At 42.0% G+C, this 19,092-nt stretch overlaps 2 protein-coding genes across 2 annotated transcripts in view; both read left to right on the top strand.

The window, feature by feature from the left end:
* The window catches only part of LOC147737301 (uncharacterized), a 110,023-nt gene extending 92,921 nt beyond the window's left edge, over positions 1–17,102 (top strand). Inside the window, exon 3 of the mRNA XM_086925014.1 lies at positions 8,256–17,102. Coding sequence (XP_086781140.1) covers positions 9,654–11,033 — 1,380 coding nt within the window. The 5' untranslated portion in view covers positions 8,256–9,653 and the 3' untranslated portion in view covers positions 11,034–17,102. The remainder of the gene's footprint in view (positions 1–8,255) is intronic.
* The window catches only part of LOC147737284 (uncharacterized), a 1,685,245-nt gene that overhangs the window by 39,435 nt on the left and 1,626,718 nt on the right, over positions 1–19,092 (top strand). The window lies entirely within an intron of this gene.

Genomic DNA, 19,092 nt, shown 5'->3' with positions numbered 1-19,092 from the left:
AACTACATATAGTCACAAAACCCCTTGTATCAATGTGGCTTCCAGATATCTCTGCCACTGAATGTAACCAGATCCAATGGCCTGAACCAATTCAACTACTATAAAGCTTTAGTGGAAAAGTAAGGTACCCATCTAAAGTTTTACCCGGCCCTGACTGGATTCTTTTAAACAAAAAACAATGCGTCGACGCGTTTCGGTGCTGTACAATTGATTCTGTGGCACCTTCCTCAGGACTTCTCTTGCTGGGGTTTCAAGGAACGGATGGTTACACCGTATCTGTAGGTATATTGGGAGAAATGTACGGAGTCAATTGTCGTACATGATACCTGTTTCTCTTTCTCTTGAATCAGTAAGTATTAGCTTCTCTTATCTCAGATGCATGTTACTGCTTTACTCACTATGGATTAAATCCCAATATCGCCTGACAATTCCTATCTCCTGGTTGTTAGATGGTTACTCAATGAATGCACATTCGATTACTCGTAGTATGTTAAACAGGTACATCAGATAACGCAATTTTGTTTGCATTGTACATTGCTATTACTACAAGACCCTATCACATTTACAGTGAAATTATTCGGCAGCTAGCATAACATTCCCTCCGAGTCGTTTTCAGTGTGGAAAACCTGTTTTTCTTTACTGTCCGGTTGCTCCCTTCGCCCTCTGCCTCCCCCAGACGCTGAATTCACTGCTGGCTGCATTCGCTCCTGCCTACCTGCCTGCCTGCCTGCTGCTTAAGCGCACTCAGCGCTCGGTATCGTTTTTGTGCAGATTTCATTTATTTTAATTGTCTTTCTCTGGATTGTACTCGGCGCTCGCTAGTACTTGCCTGCTGACACTATATAGAGGTCCTTCTGCGCACTACTGCTGATTTTTCAGATAAGAGGCGATTGTAGAGTGCATTTTCACTGTTTACCTACTTTGTAGCTGTGTTTACCCTCGGCAGCCCGTGGCTCCTCCCATATCCCGCCTCCCAGCCGCCCCTCCCACGCTCCACCCCCTCCACCATCCATTTATGGCCAATGCCCCCACGCGCAGCGTCCACGCGCTTCGGACACGCCGAAGGTGCGCCAAAGGTAAGCCCGTCTACGCCCGTCCGCGCCTGGACCGCGCCCAGTGCCAGACCCCCTGCCCCTCGCGCTGCCCAGCCCTCCCGCATTACCTACGATGCCGCCACCCTCCTAGCCCTTAACCCCGGTCGCGCCCCCAACTGCGTCCAAGCCGCTCCTGGACGCACCCATGGCCCGTTCTCCTGCTTCTCCTGCAAATTCAGCGGCACCGACAACATCTCCGCTACGACCACACCACAGATTCCCGACCCCAACCACCTACAATGCATCCTTCTCAACACCCGCTCAGTCCACAGGCACGCCATTGACCTTTGGAACCTACTAGACACCATCTCTCCTGACGTCGCCTTCCTAACGGAAACATGGATGAACGCTTCCTCCGCCCCTGACATCGCCATCGCTATCCCTGATGATTATAAGATCACACGCAAGGACCGCACCGACCATACAGGAGGTGGAATCGCTATCGTCCATAAGAAAACAATCCGCATCTCAACCAGCTCTGATGCCAACCTCGCCAACTCCGAACACCTTCACTTCCAGATCCACATCGACCCCAAGACCACACTCAGAGGCACCCTCCTCTACAGACCACCAGGACCACGCGCAAAATTCAGTGAAGACATTACGGACTTCATCACCCCACACGCGCTCCCCTCCAAAGACTACATCCTTCTGGGAGACCTCAACTTCCACCTTGAAAAGATCAACGACCGCAACACCGCCACCCTCTTAGACAACCTCGCCAACCTCGGACTTAAACAACTGGTCACTTCCCCCACCCACATCGCAGGTCACACTCTCGACCCCATCTTTACCTCCAGCAACTATGTCTCCTTCAGCCACACTTCAGATCTCCTCTGGACTGACCACAGCTGCGTTCACTTCACCTACAACAAGCCGAAACCCATCATCCACCTCCAACCAACTCTACAAAGAAACTGGAACAAAATCACCACAGACCAGATCTCCACATCACTCCTTCAAACCTCCCCAGCCCTCTCCTCTAACGCCAACGAAGCCGCCGCCAACCTCACCCTATGGTTATCCAACACCGCCGACACCTTAGCACCACTGAAAAAACGGCAAAGCAAACCAGGCAGCAAGAAGGCCTCATGGTTCAACGATGATCTTAAGAAATCCAAGAAACTCTGCCGCTCCCTTGAAAAGGCCTGGAAAAAAGACCCAACCACCAACACCAAGGACGCCTTCAAAAGCGCCACCCGCACTCACCACCAACTGATCCGAAAAGCCAAGAAAACAGCATTCAAGGATCGACTTGACAACAACGCCCACAACAGCAAGGAACTTTTCAACATCGTCAAGGAATTTTCCAACCCCTCGGCCAACTCCAACGACATCACCCCCTCTCAAACCCTCTGCGACTCCCTAGCCTCTTTTTTCCACAACAAGATTGCAGACATCCACAACAGCTTTGACAACCAACCCGAAAACCAACCCACCCTACCAGCTGCTGACCATCTTCCCCCCGTCAACACCCTGAACGCCTGGAACCCAATCTCCACTGAGGACACCATCCGCCTGATGAATTCCATCCACTCTGGATCCCCCACGGACCCATGCCCTCACCACATCTTCAACAAAGCAGACTCCGTCATAGCACCTCACCTCCGAGACGTCATCAACTGCTCCTTCAACTCCGCTACCTTCCCAGAAGATTGGAAACACGCTGAACTCACCGCCCTTCTGAAAAAACCAACAGCAGACCCCGCCGAACTCAAAAACTACCGCCCCATCTCGCTTCTTCCATTCCCGGCCAAAGTCATAGAGAAAGCTGTCAACAACCAGCTCGCCGCCTTCCTCGAAGCCAACAAATCACTCGACCCCTCACAATCTGGCTTCCGAGCCAAACACAGCACTGAGACCGCCCTCATCGCAGCAACAGACGACATTCGAACTCTACTGGACAATGGAGACACAGTCGCCCTCATCCTCCTCGACCTCTCTGCAGCCTTCGACACAGTCTGCCACAGCACCCTTTTACAACGCCTCAGAAACATCGGAATCCAAGGAAAGGCACTGGAATGGATCACCTCGTTCCTCACCGGAAGAACCCAGAGAGTCCGCCTCCCACCATTCAAGTCCGAGGCCTCTGAAATCATCTGCGGCGTACCACAAGGATCCTCACTCAGTCCCACCCTCTTCAACGTATACATGAGCCCCCTCGCAGCCATCGCCCGCCAACACAACCTCAACATCATCTCGTACGCGGATGACACTCAACTGATCCTTTCTCTCACCAAGGACCCCAGCACCGCTAAAACTAACCTACACGAAGGAATGAAAGAAGTCGCCGAATGGATGAAACAAAGCCGTCTGAAACTGAACTCAGACAAAACAGAAGTCCTCATCTTAGGTAAATCCCCCTCTGCATGGGACGACTCCTGGTGGCCGGAAGCCCTCGGAAATGCACCCATCCCGACAGACCACGCACGGAACCTTGGCGTCATCCTGGATTCTTCACTCTCAATGAACAGACAATTCAGCGCCGTATCCTCTTCCTGCTTTAACATTCTTCGCATGCTCAGAAAAACATTTCGCTGGATCCCCTCCGAAACAAGGAAAACAGTCACCCATGCTCTAGTCACGAGCCGACTGGACTACGGAAACACCCTCTACGCAGGTAGCACCGCCAAAATCCAGAAGAAACTACAACGAATCCAAAACGCCTCAGCCAGGCTCATATTAGACATCCCACGCAACGAACACATCTCTGGTCACCTTAAAGACCTCCACTGGCTACCCGTCAATAAGAGGATCACTTTCCGACTGCTTACCCACGCACACAAATCACTCTACGACATCGGACCAGATTGCCTCAACTCTCGACTGTCCTTCTACACCCCCTCCCGCCAACTTCGCTCTTCCAACCAAGCCTTCGCCACTGTTCCTCGCATCAACAAGACCACCATGGGAGGCAGATCCTTCTCATACCTGGCTGCCAAAACATGGAACTCACTCCCCGCTTACCTTCGCCTCACCCAGAACCACCTAGCGTTCAGAAAGCAGCTTAAAACGTGGATTTTTGACAAATAATCCACCTCCCCTTCCTAAGCGCCTTGAAACCCTCTGGGTATGTAGTGCGCTATATAAATGTTTTGACTTGACTTGACTTGAGGGGGGATTCTACTGCAAGGGTCCTGAAAAAGGTAGATAAAGTATAGTCTCACCCTCAAATAGTGTAGGAGACGTTCCAGAATGGGGTCTGCTTTGTATCACACTTAAATTCTGCAGGCTTTACTGTGGATGTTCCTGTCAAATAATATCCTACTATTAAAGATGGGGTCTCTTACATTTTATCAACTAAACAGATCTATACGTTGTCATAGTTACCTCTCTCCTGACCTAGGAGCTCCTTCTCTTGGGGTGTCTTCCTTTAATATTGTCAGGCGTTTTCACTATTTTCGTATATCTATAGGGGTAATGTACATCGTATATTTACTGTGTCTTGCCTATATGCCTGTGTCTCATCTAAGGCTTCATATTACTATATCTTACCTCTTAGAGTATTAAAACATTCTTTGGACGGGCATAAAATGTCGCCGGTATTTCCAAGAGCTGGATATGTTCTGTTGGACAAAGACAAATACGAAGCAGTCGTTACTACTTATGCTTCAGGTATTTCATGATTTTCTACTGCTAGACTTGTTACTGTACAAGGGCACTACCTCCACTTATTTTATGCTGCTCTCCTGCATTTGCTGCTGTTGTTCACCCTTATTTGTTGGCCCAACAAACATGTAAAGGGCTTGCATTACTGTATGTTACTACTATTATCTGAAGAAATCTGACTGGCTTCCATGGGGTCACATCTTAGTTCTAATTCCCCCACACGAGATCAGTGGTAAGTGATGAAACTACTCCCTCCCCTATAGCGTTTAGCGGTGTAGGGGTTAGGGTGTTGGAGAGTTCACTTTCCTAATTCCCACTACAACCCTTTACTCCTGTGGTTTAAACTAACATCTAGGTAACATCCCTTGGGATAGAACCCCCTCTTTAGGACATGTGGGCTGGGGAGTCACTTACCAGGATTACGCTGCACAACGCCCGTCCCGTGCGTTCATTTAATTTTCGGATGCTGTGAGGTTACGCACAGCGAGTGTTTATTTAGTTTGCGTAAACGGGCCGCCCTAGCATCCAAGTTGGTTATGGGCGCCATATTGTAATGGTGATTTGAGGACCAGGATGGAACGCACGGGACGCTCCATCCTGGTCCTCAAATTACCATTACAATATGGCGCCCATAACCAACTTGGATGCTAGGGCGGCCCGTTTACGCAAACTAAATAAACACTCGCTGTGCGTAACCTCACAGCATCCGAAAATTAAATGAACGCACGGGACGGGCGTTGTGCTGGTATATATATAAATAATACGTTAGGAGGCCATACGTTATAAACCTCGCTTTGCATCACCACTCAAAGATGGCGCCCACAGGAGCTCCGTTTATTGAAGCGCCTATCCGTCGCGCGTTAAGACAGGTGTGAGCACTTTGATAATCAGGAATACATATAAATACAGGCACCACACATCACACACTAGAACGAGTGAGGGAACGAGGCAGAAGCGCGATCACAGCGTAATCCTGGTAAGTGACTCCCCAGCCCACATGTCCTAAAGAGGGGGTTCTATCCCAAGGGATGTTACCTAGATGTTAGTTTAAACCACAGGAGTAAAGGGTTGTAGTGGGAATTAGGAAAGTGAACTCTCCAACACCCTAACCCCTACACCGCTAAACGCTATAGGGGAGGGAGTAGTTTCATCACTTACCACTGATCTCGTGTGGGGGAATTAGAACTAAGATGTGACCCCATGGAAGCTAGTCAGATTTCTTCAGATAATAGTAGTAACATACAGTAATGCAAGCCCTTTACATGTTTGTTGGGCCAACAAATAAGGGTGAACAACAGCAGCAAATGCAGGAGAGCAGCATAAAATAAGTGGAGGTAGTGCCCTTGTACAGTAACAAGTCTAGCAGTAGAAAATCATGAAATACCTGAAGCATAAGTAGTAACGACTGCTTCATATTTGTCTTTGTCCAACAGAACATATCCAGCTCTTGGAAATACCGGCGACATTTTATGCCCGTCCAAAGAATGTTTTAATACTCTAAGAGGTAAGATATAGTAATATGAAGCCTTAGATGAGACACAGGCATATAGGCAAGACACAGTAAATATGCGATGTACATTACCCCTATAGATATACGAAAATAGTGAAAACGCCTGACAATATTAAAGGAAGACACCCCAAGAGAAGGAGCTCCTAGGTCAGGAGAGAGGTAACTATGACAACGTATAGATCTGTTTAGTTGATAAAATGTAAGAGACCCCATCTTTAATAGTAGGATAATATTTGACAGGAAACATCCACAGTAAAGCCTGCAGAATTTAAGTGTGATACAAAGCAGACCCCATTCTGGAACGTCTCCTACACTATTTGAGGGTGAGACTATACTTTATCTACCTTTTTCAGGACCCTTGCAGTAGAATCCCCCCTTAGTTTAAAGTAAAGATAAACAGGTTTTCCACACTGAAAACGACTCGGAGGGAATGTTATGCTAGCTGCCTAATAATTTCACTGTAAATGTGATAGGGTCTTGTAGTAATAGCAATGTACAATGCAAACAAAATTGCGTTATCTGATGTACCTGTTTAACATACTACGAGTAATCGAATGTGCATTCATTGAGTAACCATCTAACAACCAGGAGATAGGAATTGTCAGGCGATATTGGGATTTAATCTATAGTGAGTAAAGCAGTAACATGCATCTGAGATAAGAGAAGCTAATACTTACTGATTCAAGAGAAAGAGAAACAGGTATCATGTACGACAATTGACTCCGTACATTTCTCCCAATATACCTACAGATACGGTGTAACCATCCGTTCCTTGAAACCCCAGCAAGAGAAGTCCTGAGGAAGGTGCCACAGAATCAATTGTACAGCACCGAAACGCGTCGACGCATTGTTTTTTGTTTAAAAGAATCCAGTCAGGGCCGGGTAAAACTTTAGATGGGTACCTTACTTTTCCACTAAAGCTTTATAGTAGTTGAATTGGTTCAGGCCATTGGATCTGGTTACATTCAGTGGCAGAGATATCTGGGAGCCACATTGATACAAGGGGTTTTGTGACTATATGTAGTTCAGTTTGTCGTCTATCCATTGTCAATATGTTTTAGATATGTCTCTACTTATCGTATATTGTAATATTGTGTCTGTATAACACTATTGTGTCTGTGTAACACTGTTTTGTATTTAATTTTTATCCCTCCAAGGTATTTTTCCTTGGATTTTAAACTGTATTGTAAAATTGTATGAATTTGCTTTGCTTTTTATTGCTTGATTGATTGGTTTTTTAATAAAAAACAGATTGTTAACGATTCTATTTCTTTGTGGAAACCCGTTTTTATATTCCTTAAATACATATTGTACTGTGTGACCTTTTTCTCTAACAAGAAAGGTTAGTAGTCATTGGTTGATCAGTAGACTCCAGGGATTCCCCCTCTTGACTAACTGTCTTCCTACCCTGTTCCCTGGTGAAAGTGGGGTACCCTCTCCTTTTGAAACCTGGAAAAATATTGTGTCCTGTTTTTCTGCACCCGGTAAATCCAGGTGCAGAAAAGCCTAACAACTGATAATCAGGTGGAATAAAATGAACACATGAAAGTACTCCTTAATTTCATTGCCCTTGATTCATACTCTGGACCATAGTTGAGGGATAGGTCTAGGCATAGTCCTCGCAGCACACAATAGATTTGAGTGTGGCAGAGGCCAGAGCTCAAAAGTCAGGATACCAGATGCAAGTAGGTGGTAACTCAGGGCAGAGAAAAATGCCTGTTGTCCGTGGAGGGGAAATTCCCATCCTAGAAATCTACATTAAAATTAATTAATAGTATTCTATTTTAAATATCTTTTTGGTGCCAGTCCATATGACTTTAATGTCTGCTTTTGGGATTCTATGTTACAAGTCCATGAGCTTAATAAAATGTTGGAAATTCTACAAATCCTCACTCCTAGATCCAAGTACTCTCAGGCTACCATTCTACACTCTGCTCAGTCTGAAGAACAGCTCAACACTTTCGAAATTCTGCATTGATATGGCTTGTAAATTATTTTTGGGGATATTTATTTGTAATAACTATTTAATTTTAATACTATAGGTGATTGAAATTACGGACGAAGAAAGCAAGATTAAGCACCAGTCATCTGAATGTTAGTGCCATAAGAAGGTTTATTTTGAAAAAACTGAAGGACATGCAGCATTCTAAATTTAAACAATTTCCAAAATCTAGGTGTGGCGAGGAAGTGGGAGCTGAGGAAAGTACTATACCTGTAAGTGAAGTCTCTAATTTTGCATTTCATTAACCCAGAGCAAAATCATATCTGTCCACACAGCATCAGAAATAATGCCAGAAAGACCAATCACAACATCCTCATCTGAAATATTATCAGGAAGACAAATTGCCTCAGCATGACAGAATAACGTTCATCTAAAGCACGCATGATCTAAAGCATCATGTAATTCCAGAGTGGAAGCACACACTGCATAAAAGAAAGATATAACAAAAGGTTTCTTCTACAGACCATCAAAGAAAAGACACTGAAAGAAGACTCCGAAGCTGACACGCTAACAACAAAAAGATTGGAAAATCACCTTTGTTCAACAACCGTTTTTACCAGTTACGCAAGTTTGAGACTATCTGCCTCGGGATACAACACCGCGACCCACTCTGCTCACTCTGGCGAAAACCTTAAAAATTCACCAGTCTATTGTGTTCATGACCATCTCAGATTGTTTACTTTTTATTGTGTACTGTTCTGTAATTCTATGTAAATCGCCTCAACATTATCTGTTGTGCAGGAGTGAAATGTAAAACTGTTAAAAATAAAAATTGATTAAATGAGCACTGTTGCGCTATAGCTAATGTAAATAAATCCTCGTCTTCAGAACTACAATCCTTAACCTTACACCAAACATAGAAAGGGTAAAAGGAACTGATGTTCTGCGACTGGTGAGACACAATATTACTGTGCATGTTCTAATGTTCTCAGTTACTGCCACTACGCCAGTGCAAACATGTACTTCTCAGTTTAATCATTAAATATCAGACTAACACCTTATCACTGCATTGCTAAGAACCTATACAAATAGATTTGAGAAAAACTTCAGTCACAAAATAAGTTGCTGCTGGAGAGCTATAACCAAAAGACTGTTATCTGCTAGAAACATTTCAACATGTTTTAAAGGGCTGCATCCAGACATATTTTGCTCAATTCAAGTGTTAAGAAGATTACACACAATTTCTTTTAGAGATAAATGCTGAACATTATCTAAACAAGCCTGACTCTAAAATCGGGTTCACTCTTACCGTGGCATATAAGCAAGAGAACTAAATGTAGAGATATTAACTCTAGGAATAAACCTTATAAAAACACGGGCTGTGAGAACAAATTCAGTGTTAAAACCCGCCTCAATCAAAGTAACCCAAGTTGGGGAAAAAAGTTAACTGTGCCAAAAAAGATTCAGCCATAAATCTCATCTCACTGAATTTGAGAGAATGCACACTGGGAAAAACCACTCTCAGTGCTCAGTGTGCCAAAAAAGTTACAGTTGTAAATCGTATCTCACTGAGCATATGAGAATCCACCTTGGGGAAAAACCTTATCAGTGCTCTGAATGCCAGAAAAGGTTTTGTAACAAACAAAGTCTTTCTCGACATGTATTAAACCACTCTGTGGAAAAACCATACCAGTGCTCTGAATGCCAGAAATATTTCAGTGTAAAAAGAGACCTTACTGTACATACAAGGACCCACACTGGGGAAAAACCTTATCAGTGTTCTGAATGCCAGAAAAGGTATTTTAATAAACAAAGTCTTTCTCAACATGTATTAACCCACACTGGGGAAAAACCTTATCAGTGCTCTGAATGCCAGAAAAGGTTTTGTAAAAAAAAAAGTCTTTCTCAACATGTGTTAACCCACACTGGGGAAAAACCTTATCAGTGCACGGATTGCCAGAAATGTTTCAATTCCAAAACCCATCTCACTCGGCATAGAAGAACTCACACTGGAGAGAAACCTTATCAGTGCTCAGAATGCCAGAAATGTTTCATTGACAAAAACAGTCTCACTCATCATATAAGAACCCACACTGGGGAGAAACCTTTTCAGTGCTCTGAATGCCAGAAATGTTTCAGTGTAAAAATCAGCCTCACTGAACATACAAGAATCCACACTGGGGAAAAACCTTATCAGTGCTCTGAATGCCAGAAAAGGTTTTGTAACAAAAAAAGTCTTTCTCAACATGCAATGACCCACTCTGTGGAACAACCTTATCAGTGCTCTGAATGCCAGAAATGTTTCAGTGAAAAACGTCATCTCACGGTGCATATAAGAAGCCACACTGGGGAAAAACCTTATCAGTGCTCTGAATGCCAGAAATTATTTAGTGTAAAAAGTGGTCTCACACAGCACATAAGAATCCACACTGGGGAAAACAGTTATCAGTGCACTGAATGCAACAAATGTTTCAGTTACAAAAGCTGCCTCACTCGGCATACAAGAACCCACACTGAGGAAAAACCTTATCAGTGCTCTGATTGCGACAAATGTTTCAGTCGAAAAATCTGCCTCACTCGGCATAGAATAACCCACACTGGGGAAAAACCTTATCAGTGCATTGAATGTCAGAAATGTTTCAGTGAAAAAAGAATACTCACTCGGCATACAAGAACCCACACTGGGGAAAAACCTTATCAGTGCATTGAATGCCACAAATGTTTCAGTGAAAAAACCAAGCTCACTTACCATATAAGAACCCACACTGGGGAAAAACCTTATCAGTGCTCCGAATGCCAAAAATGTTTCAGCCGTAAATATGAGCTCACTGCACATGTGAGAAGCCACACTGGGGGAAAAGCATTATCAGTGCTCTAAATATCAGAAAAGATTCAGAGGTAGTGATGGTTACATGCACCATAAGAAAACACACCATCAAAAATACTTCAGTGCTCCAAGTGCCAGAAAAGCATCAATTTGAAATGCAAGCCCACTCTACATGAGCAGACGCACACAGGGAAAAAACATTACCTATGCTGTGAATGTCAGAAATTCCTATTTTTTGATAGGCACAGCCTCACTAACCATAAGCAACTCCATACTAATGACAACCTTAGGAGTGCTCTGAATGCCAGAAAAGCTGCAGAGGAAAATGCTATTTCACCATGAGAAACTCCACACTGAAGATAATCCTTATGCCAGAAAAGCTAGAATCTGAAAGACTGTGTTATGCTTCATGAGAGATCCCACTCTGGGGTAAAACCTTATGAGTGCTCGAAATGCAAGCAAAGTTTTAGTTACAAATTACTTCTCACTTGACATGAGCGAACTCACATGGGGCAAAAAAGCCTTATGAGTGTTCTGAATGTTTGTACTTGCAAACATCAACTAATTAACAAAAAATTCACAATATTAATGTCTTAAATTTTTTCCACCCAAAAGGTTTCTACTCACACTTGTTTCTTAACATATGACTGAAATCTAGATGTTCATAATAAGATTAGGCCTAGGCGTTGTTTCTCAATGAAGAACTCCGCAAAGTGTCAAAAAAACTAAACCGCTCAACGCGGAGTTCTGCGAGCAGCGGAGTGCGTTAGGGTCAATTTGAAGCACTTTTTCTGCGAGTAGCACGCTACTCCAGGATCCAAAAATGATTAGTGGTGAATTAGTGTAGGGAAATATAAAATGTATTTGAGAGCTGGACATGTTGGTCTGTTAGTTGGGTTGAAAATTAGAGTGGAGGGATAGAAGAGGGAAGGTTTTGCATTTATATAGCGCTTGCTACCCCTGATGAAGTGTTGAAGCGCTTTTCAGCGAGTAGCTACTCCAGAACCCAAAAGATGAATAGATAGATCAATTATTGTGGGTAGGTTGTTTTATTATATAAATACAACTGTACGAAAATTCATAAAATTCTGTTGCAAAGTTGTATCCAAGAGTCAAGTATAGTCTCTGATAATAATGTATACAAAGTTGGCTTGCCATCAAGACTGATGCCCCGTAATGTTGATGCAAAGTCATCTGTGCTGGAGTATCCTAGACTCTTGTTGAATTGTGCCATCCACCATTTAGGTACTGCTATTTGTATCAGGTCCACGTTCTAGGCAGACACAAACGCCGAAATTGTGCACTATTTATATTAAGCATAATGTAGGTGAGCATATGACAGTAACCACTGTACAAGCTGTAGTGCTTAGAAGTAGAGTGACATAGAGGGCAAAAAACACTCCACTAACTCTGTCACTCGCTTAGTACAGACGAACGCCAAAGACTTAGTACATGATGAAGCATCAGAGTGCACCCTCTTTCTGCTTCCCGTGGTAATTTTGGCTTTTGTTCTACAGAAGAGGCTGCAGACACTTCCATAGCCCTTTATGTAGTGTGGATCACGTAGGAGAGATTCTCAGCGGGCATGCTTTCCTTTGTATTGGGCATGGCCACATTCAAATGGAAAACCTTTTGTCTTGGGACTGCACTGTATTATTGACACGGGCGAAAGGGCAAACAAGCAGTTAGGAGGCACACTGAATGTATATCCCCACCTGACAGGATGGTGACAGACCCCAACCACCTGCAGGGGAAACGTGCCACCTCGTTTAATAGCTGCCAGATGTTTTACTTTATAAGCAGACTGGTGGTTTACAACTGTACCTACGTTGGGGCACCACATGCTTTTTCCAGCATAATCTGGTGTACTCCCCCTGTGTGGCATGACAGCACCCGCTGAAGACTTCACCATTGTGTAGTCTGGGACAGTGCACCTTCCCTGTAATTCTGAACTGGGCCTTTAAATACGGTACTATTATGTGTGCCTATTTAATTCAGTTATACAAATAATGTGGTACTACCTGTATACTAAGGTACATAATGAGATTACGTAGATTACACCTCTGCGTGCTTAATGTTGCCATTTGCATTTCAAGACCAGTGATTAATGTGGCTTTATGAAGTTCAACGGCATTAGGTGTTCCCGACCTGTCTGATACTTGCATATGGAAAAGATGGGCCATTTGGAACCTAAAGATAGATAAACATATTCATAGGTCACGATTTAAATCTGCATCTAAAAATAACTGTACATTAGGAGAGGTAATAAGTGAGATGTTAAAAGGCAGCCACTAATCGAGCTGCATTTGTAAGTAGGCCTCCCTATATTATGAGATCTATTCCTGCTTCAGTCCTTAATTGCAATGAATACTTTAATACGCAGGCATGAAGTAATTGTCGATGTGCTTAAATATCCTCCTGTCTCCCCACCTCTTCCCCAATACATCCTTAACCAGTGGCCTAGCCAGTGTGCCCTGGGCCCTAAGGCAAGAAAGGAAATGTGACACCTGCCCTCTGTTTGGACTGTGGAAAACAGCAATAATCATTGTTCTGTGGGCCCCTCAGGCCTCTGTTTGAACTGTGACAAACAGCAGTTATCAGGGTTCAGTAGGTCTTTAAGGCATCTGGGACCTGGTGGCACTGTACCTGCTGCACCAATGGGAAGCTAAGCCCCTGCCCTTAACAGCTTCTATTCTAGCCCCACTGGTGAACTGCACCAGCCAAGTACTGACCTGGCCATATCTGCAGGCATGCAGCCGCCTCTTCGACTGAAGGGATTTAAGTCGCATGAAAGCAGCATGCGGGAAACAACTATTTTCTGAGGCAGTCAACCAACACATTGTCTGTTCCATCCCGAATCCATTTAAAACCAGGGACGAAAAAATGGTTCATCGTCATCTGTTGCTTATCAAAAGGGTAAAACGGATTCATCTAACATTACAGGGACCACATAAAAATATTGTGATTCTGTGTACAAATTAAAACTAGCATGCATAAAGAAAGGAGAGCCTTTGGCCAAAATAGCCATTTTCCCTACCCATACTTCTAGCACATCTTTTACAAAGAAAATGCTAACTACATTGTCATCCGGAAATAGTCATTAGCGCCTACTCATAAGCAAATGACATTTAGAATTCTCTTTCACTTCAAGCTTTCAAAAGTAAATTGATATAAAAGCAGAATTTAATTTTTTGACATTGTGTACTCTTACCAAAATTTAGAGCATCATTTTTATGACACACCATAGAAAGAAGGAGTTGTTTATATATACTAAACCTCCAGAAACGTTTGATTAACCAGTTATAAAGTCACGTCTAGCTTAGTTTATAGTCTTCTTTTTTTTAATAGAAATTATTTCACATTGTTACTTGATCTGCATGGCTAAACACTTAGCCAGTTTTAACTTTCCCTCTGCTGTCCCCACTACCCTGAGCTCAATATTGTGGTATTTTGTTATACCTTTCTCTATAACAAAATATGCCTGAACTCCTTCCTCTCGGTGAGGGGGTTGTATCACGGTGCAAGGAGATTCCCAATAAGGAAACATGCCAACTATGGTGGGTGAGGGAAATCTTTCCTTTAAAAGGATATTTCATCTTAGCTAGGTCTTCATTTGCAACAGTAATCCTCAGAGACCCAAGGGTTTCTTGATTGTGGTAGAAATACATTTTTACCCCTTCATTGTACGTTCAAGCACAGACCATTGCATGAAATGTTGTGATCTATGTAGGGAAAATACTCTGTGCACTGAGAAAATGTGTTAAAATAACGGAAAGTTGATAATCGCATTTAATAACTTCTCATACCTGGATTTATATAGAAGAGAAGCCTGTTAATTCTAGCAGATTTTTGATACCACAGGGTATAAGAAATTAGGGGATCTTTATCTGATATATTTATCAGTAAATTATCTGAAATTATTGAACATAAATTTTGCAAGTATTATTTCTAAATATAAAGGAAGTTCTATATTGGTCTTTTATAAACTAACCCCAGTGCGTATGACTACAATAACCACCTCTCTCAAATCAATATTGTGTTTGTTTAGTGAGATAGGTAAATGATCTAGGAGAAATCAGGAACTGGCGTCAGTATTTTTCTTAGGAAGCTTCAAGTTAGAGAATGAAAACACTTTTTTAGAGTGCCCCAAAAATTGTGATAAAGATATTTCAATATGTTTGACAAAAAGAATAGGTACATTTCATGACAATATTAAAATAACAGAAACACAAATTTATACAACATTACAAAAATATTAAAGACTAAATGTCAGCAATATAGGAAATACTGAGGTTCATGTACTAATAATCCATTTAGTAAAATGTGGTTGCTTGTGGAGTCAGCACACTACTGTGTCTGTGATTGCTTTTAAATAATGGAATTTTTTAATGCACCCCATTTTACTTTCAGATTTACAAATGTCCCCTAGGGTTACTACCTCCTGTTACTGTTTTTCAGCCCACATATGGTTTCAAAGCGTAATACATACCTTAAGGATGTATTTAATATTAATAAGGTAAACTATTAATATTCCCCTTCCAAATTCTGAATTGTTAAATCGGCTTAGTACATTTCTAAAAGGGGTTTAGCATTTGCAAACTCTGTGAAATACTGAACCAGTGGATTTTTTTAACAATAAAACCCTTGGTACATGAGGCCATTTTTCTCAATTCCCTCCAAATTAAGTTTGATAATAATGTTAGTTGAATGATAACCTGTGCATGTACCTATTTAGTGTTAGTGTTGCTTCAGATCAAATAAAAACCATCACAGGTAACTCTTACACAATACTTAAAGAAAGAATTTCTGACATCCAGCTTTAATGTTTTGTTAAATATATTTGCAAATGTTGTAACTTAAACAGGAAAACAGTCTCTGGACATAAGATGGGATGTAATCATAATCTTTAGATACATTTTCTGAGTTTCAGGAACAATGTGTGTCTTCTGAGTTTACTCTGAACCACTATAATAAACATATTCAATCCGTTTAGATTTGATTTGTTTGTACTGGTGTCTATTGCAGACAATAATGTAGATTTAGACCAAGGATCAATTCTACCCATGGCTTTTAAAATCTATTTATCAATGATCTCTATTAGTGTTATCCCAACTAAAACTGTAATAGAACTGATCTGAGAGATGGACCTTCAAGTATTATGCTCAGTCAATTTATTGAACAAACTATGGAGTTAAAATCTGAATAGATTATATCCACAAGCATTGCCTGAACACTGTATTTTTCATCAATAGTTTACTTATCAGCACATTTTCACTCATCATCTATTTTTCGCGGAGCTCGTGCTGGCTCTGTTTGAACTCTTTTGAAATATGACATTTAAATGTCCAAAGATCAGGAATTCTAGTTTCAAGCCTGGTCAAACCTTAATGAATGTTACACCAAAAGATGCCATTCTGTTCCTACATTTTATTGTGCACCATGATTCAGAAATGGTATGTTTTTGCTTTCGGAGGTAAAATTCTAAACATATTTATTGTTGTTGCCATCCGAAAAATGATCACTAATTAGGAAGATAACAACAAGTGATCCTGTGATGTGTGCTGGAAGTGTTTGATTAGAAGGTGGATTGAATTAAAGTTTAGGTGACAATTTCACAAAAATATCTGGATTTTGTATATATTTAAAATTGTTGATCTCCAAAAAGGCCTAAATCAATAAATTGAATTAAAATTCAAGTTTATCATTTGAATCCTATTGTTGGAAAAGATGAGATTTTGAACCCCACGAGGTGGTTCTTTTCCAGAAAGCAGTCAGGTTGTAATCATGAGTCAAATAAGGCTGAGGAGGTTAAAATATTCAAATTGAATTCTATTTCCATATGAAATGTTCATTGTTCAGTATATTTCTCTTAGTATTTGAGTGTGAAGACTTTATTGCTTAAGGAAAATAATTAGTATTTCCTGTTCTTTATGAACGTTTCTATTGTTGAACTTTAAAGATTGCTCGAAATTAAGAATTGTGCTCTACATAACTTTGCTGTGTTACAGTATTTTGATTTTTATGTACAAATTTTGTCTCTTATGTGCATAGCAACTGATGTTTTCTTTTGCTTTAATAATCAGCTTATGTTTATTGGGTTTTATTATTCAATAAAATGTTTCAAACACAACAAATGGTAGTTTATATGTATTTACAACTGCAGCATTTTTATTGTATGGGAACTTTCAAAGGGGCAAAAAATATGGTCTGCGGGATGACGGAGGACCACATTGGCATCATCAGGGGGAGGTTTGGGCAGGTAATTGGGGGTATATGTAAGGTTGGAAGTAGGGGGAGCAAAGCATGTACATTGTGTGGACTGTGACTCCTGGAGTTATTGTGAGGGATACCATGCTACCCTGTAAATGAATCCCCTAGTGATTATTATCAACCTACCTTATTCGGTTTTATAAAAGAAAATGATAAAAGTCATATATAAAATGATAAAACATCTTGCAAGTTACAGATTGACAAATATAATATGTCTAAGTTCATCAAAACACAAGATAAAAATTCATGAATTACAGTACAGAAGTTAATCTCAGCTTATCTGAGTCTAACAGCAACCAGTAAAAAGTTGTAAAAAGATAAGAGCTGGTCTCACCCGCCTAAAACCCGCTTTTTTGAGAATGGGAATAATCAATAACTTTCTAGGGACAGCATAAATACTACAAAACATTACAAAGTGCATCGTGTCCTGAGGAGACTCACTGTTGCAGCCACAGGGCATGAGGCACTGGCCTCTGTGGAAGCTGCAAGGGTGTGCCAAGAGGTAATGGAAGAGGTTGAGCTGAAACCAGGTCACTAGTAAATGATCATGGATGCTTTTAAACCCTAGAAGATAAGGTTCATTGGTTGGCACAGTTTTTGACACGATGTACTTACGCACACTAGGCTAACGAAGCTCATTTCCCTCTCTATCACAGCGGCTCATTCTTAAAAAACACTCTTTGACCAGAGAAAGGTCCCTCTTACATATGCGCTCAGGGTTAGCGAACAGTTCCCACCTACCCCGGTAAGGCCTACTCTTATATACTGGAGCCATCGGATGCTTGAGACATGGTCAAGTGAAAGGCATTCCCGTAGGATGTCTTTGCTAAGTGTATTTTCTTACCTAGCCCAAATATTAAGCCACAAAGCCAGGGGACAGAAAGTCAGTACATCTGAGAGGAAAGGCATCCCCAACTCTTCATGCACGACATAAAATGGGGTGCTTTGTGGGACTGAAAGGCCCATCGCAGGAAAGAGTTTTCAGCACTTTGCACTGCCCCTACCCCAATGTGGCCCCATATTGCACTCCCATAACTAACCTTTGAGATATATTTAGCTTCATATATCTTCAAAAGAGGCCCTATTGGCTTCCCTCCCCCTCTGCTGGCAAAGTTAAAAACAGCTGCAAAAGCTTTTACTAGATCCCCATTCTTCCAAGTAAGCAAAGGGCACCAACTCAAGGAATCGTCAAACACTACTCCCAAATAGGAGAAAACATTGGTCTTCGGTATTGACAAAAGTCTGAGTTTAAAAGTGAACTGTTTAGCTTTACGAGAAGTTGTAGGCCCTTAGCTGTCCTTGCCAAGAGGACTGCGTCATCCACGTATAGAAGGACTGGCAGGCTACGCTTGCCTACCTGGGGACAATCCGCATTTGTGGCCAAAAGGGCCTTGGCTAAGGAATTAATATATAGGTTAAAAAGAACGGGTGCTAAAATGCACCCATGACACATCCCTCTCTTGATGTCAAGCTGACTGGACACTTTCAGGTCCTTTGAATAATGGAAAACCGCGGTTGAATCACGGTGAAGATCCCTCAGAAATAAAATGATGTTACTGTCCATGCCAATGGAGGACATCAACTGCCACAGCTTGGACCTATTGACCCAGTGGAATAATGAGGACAGGTCCATGAAGGCTAGGTACATGGGGCTGGAACGAGCCACAGTGTATTTGTTCAGAACCATGTACAGGTTTAAACACTGTTTCACAGTGGAACGACCTGGGCGAAAGCCGTTTTGGATATCGGATAAAAAGTTGTTTTCATCAACCCAAGATACAAGTGTGTCAAGTACCATGTGGCCCACCACCTTCACCACAGAGAAATGAGCCTCAAACAA

This window comes from Lissotriton vulgaris, chromosome 1_1 (genome assembly GCF_964263255.1).
Source record: "Lissotriton vulgaris chromosome 1_1, aLisVul1.2, whole genome shotgun sequence".
Lineage (NCBI taxonomy): Eukaryota > Metazoa > Chordata > Amphibia > Caudata > Salamandridae > Lissotriton > Lissotriton vulgaris.
Note: the sequence above shows the minus strand (reverse complement) of the source record. Positions and strands in the feature narration are given on the sequence as shown.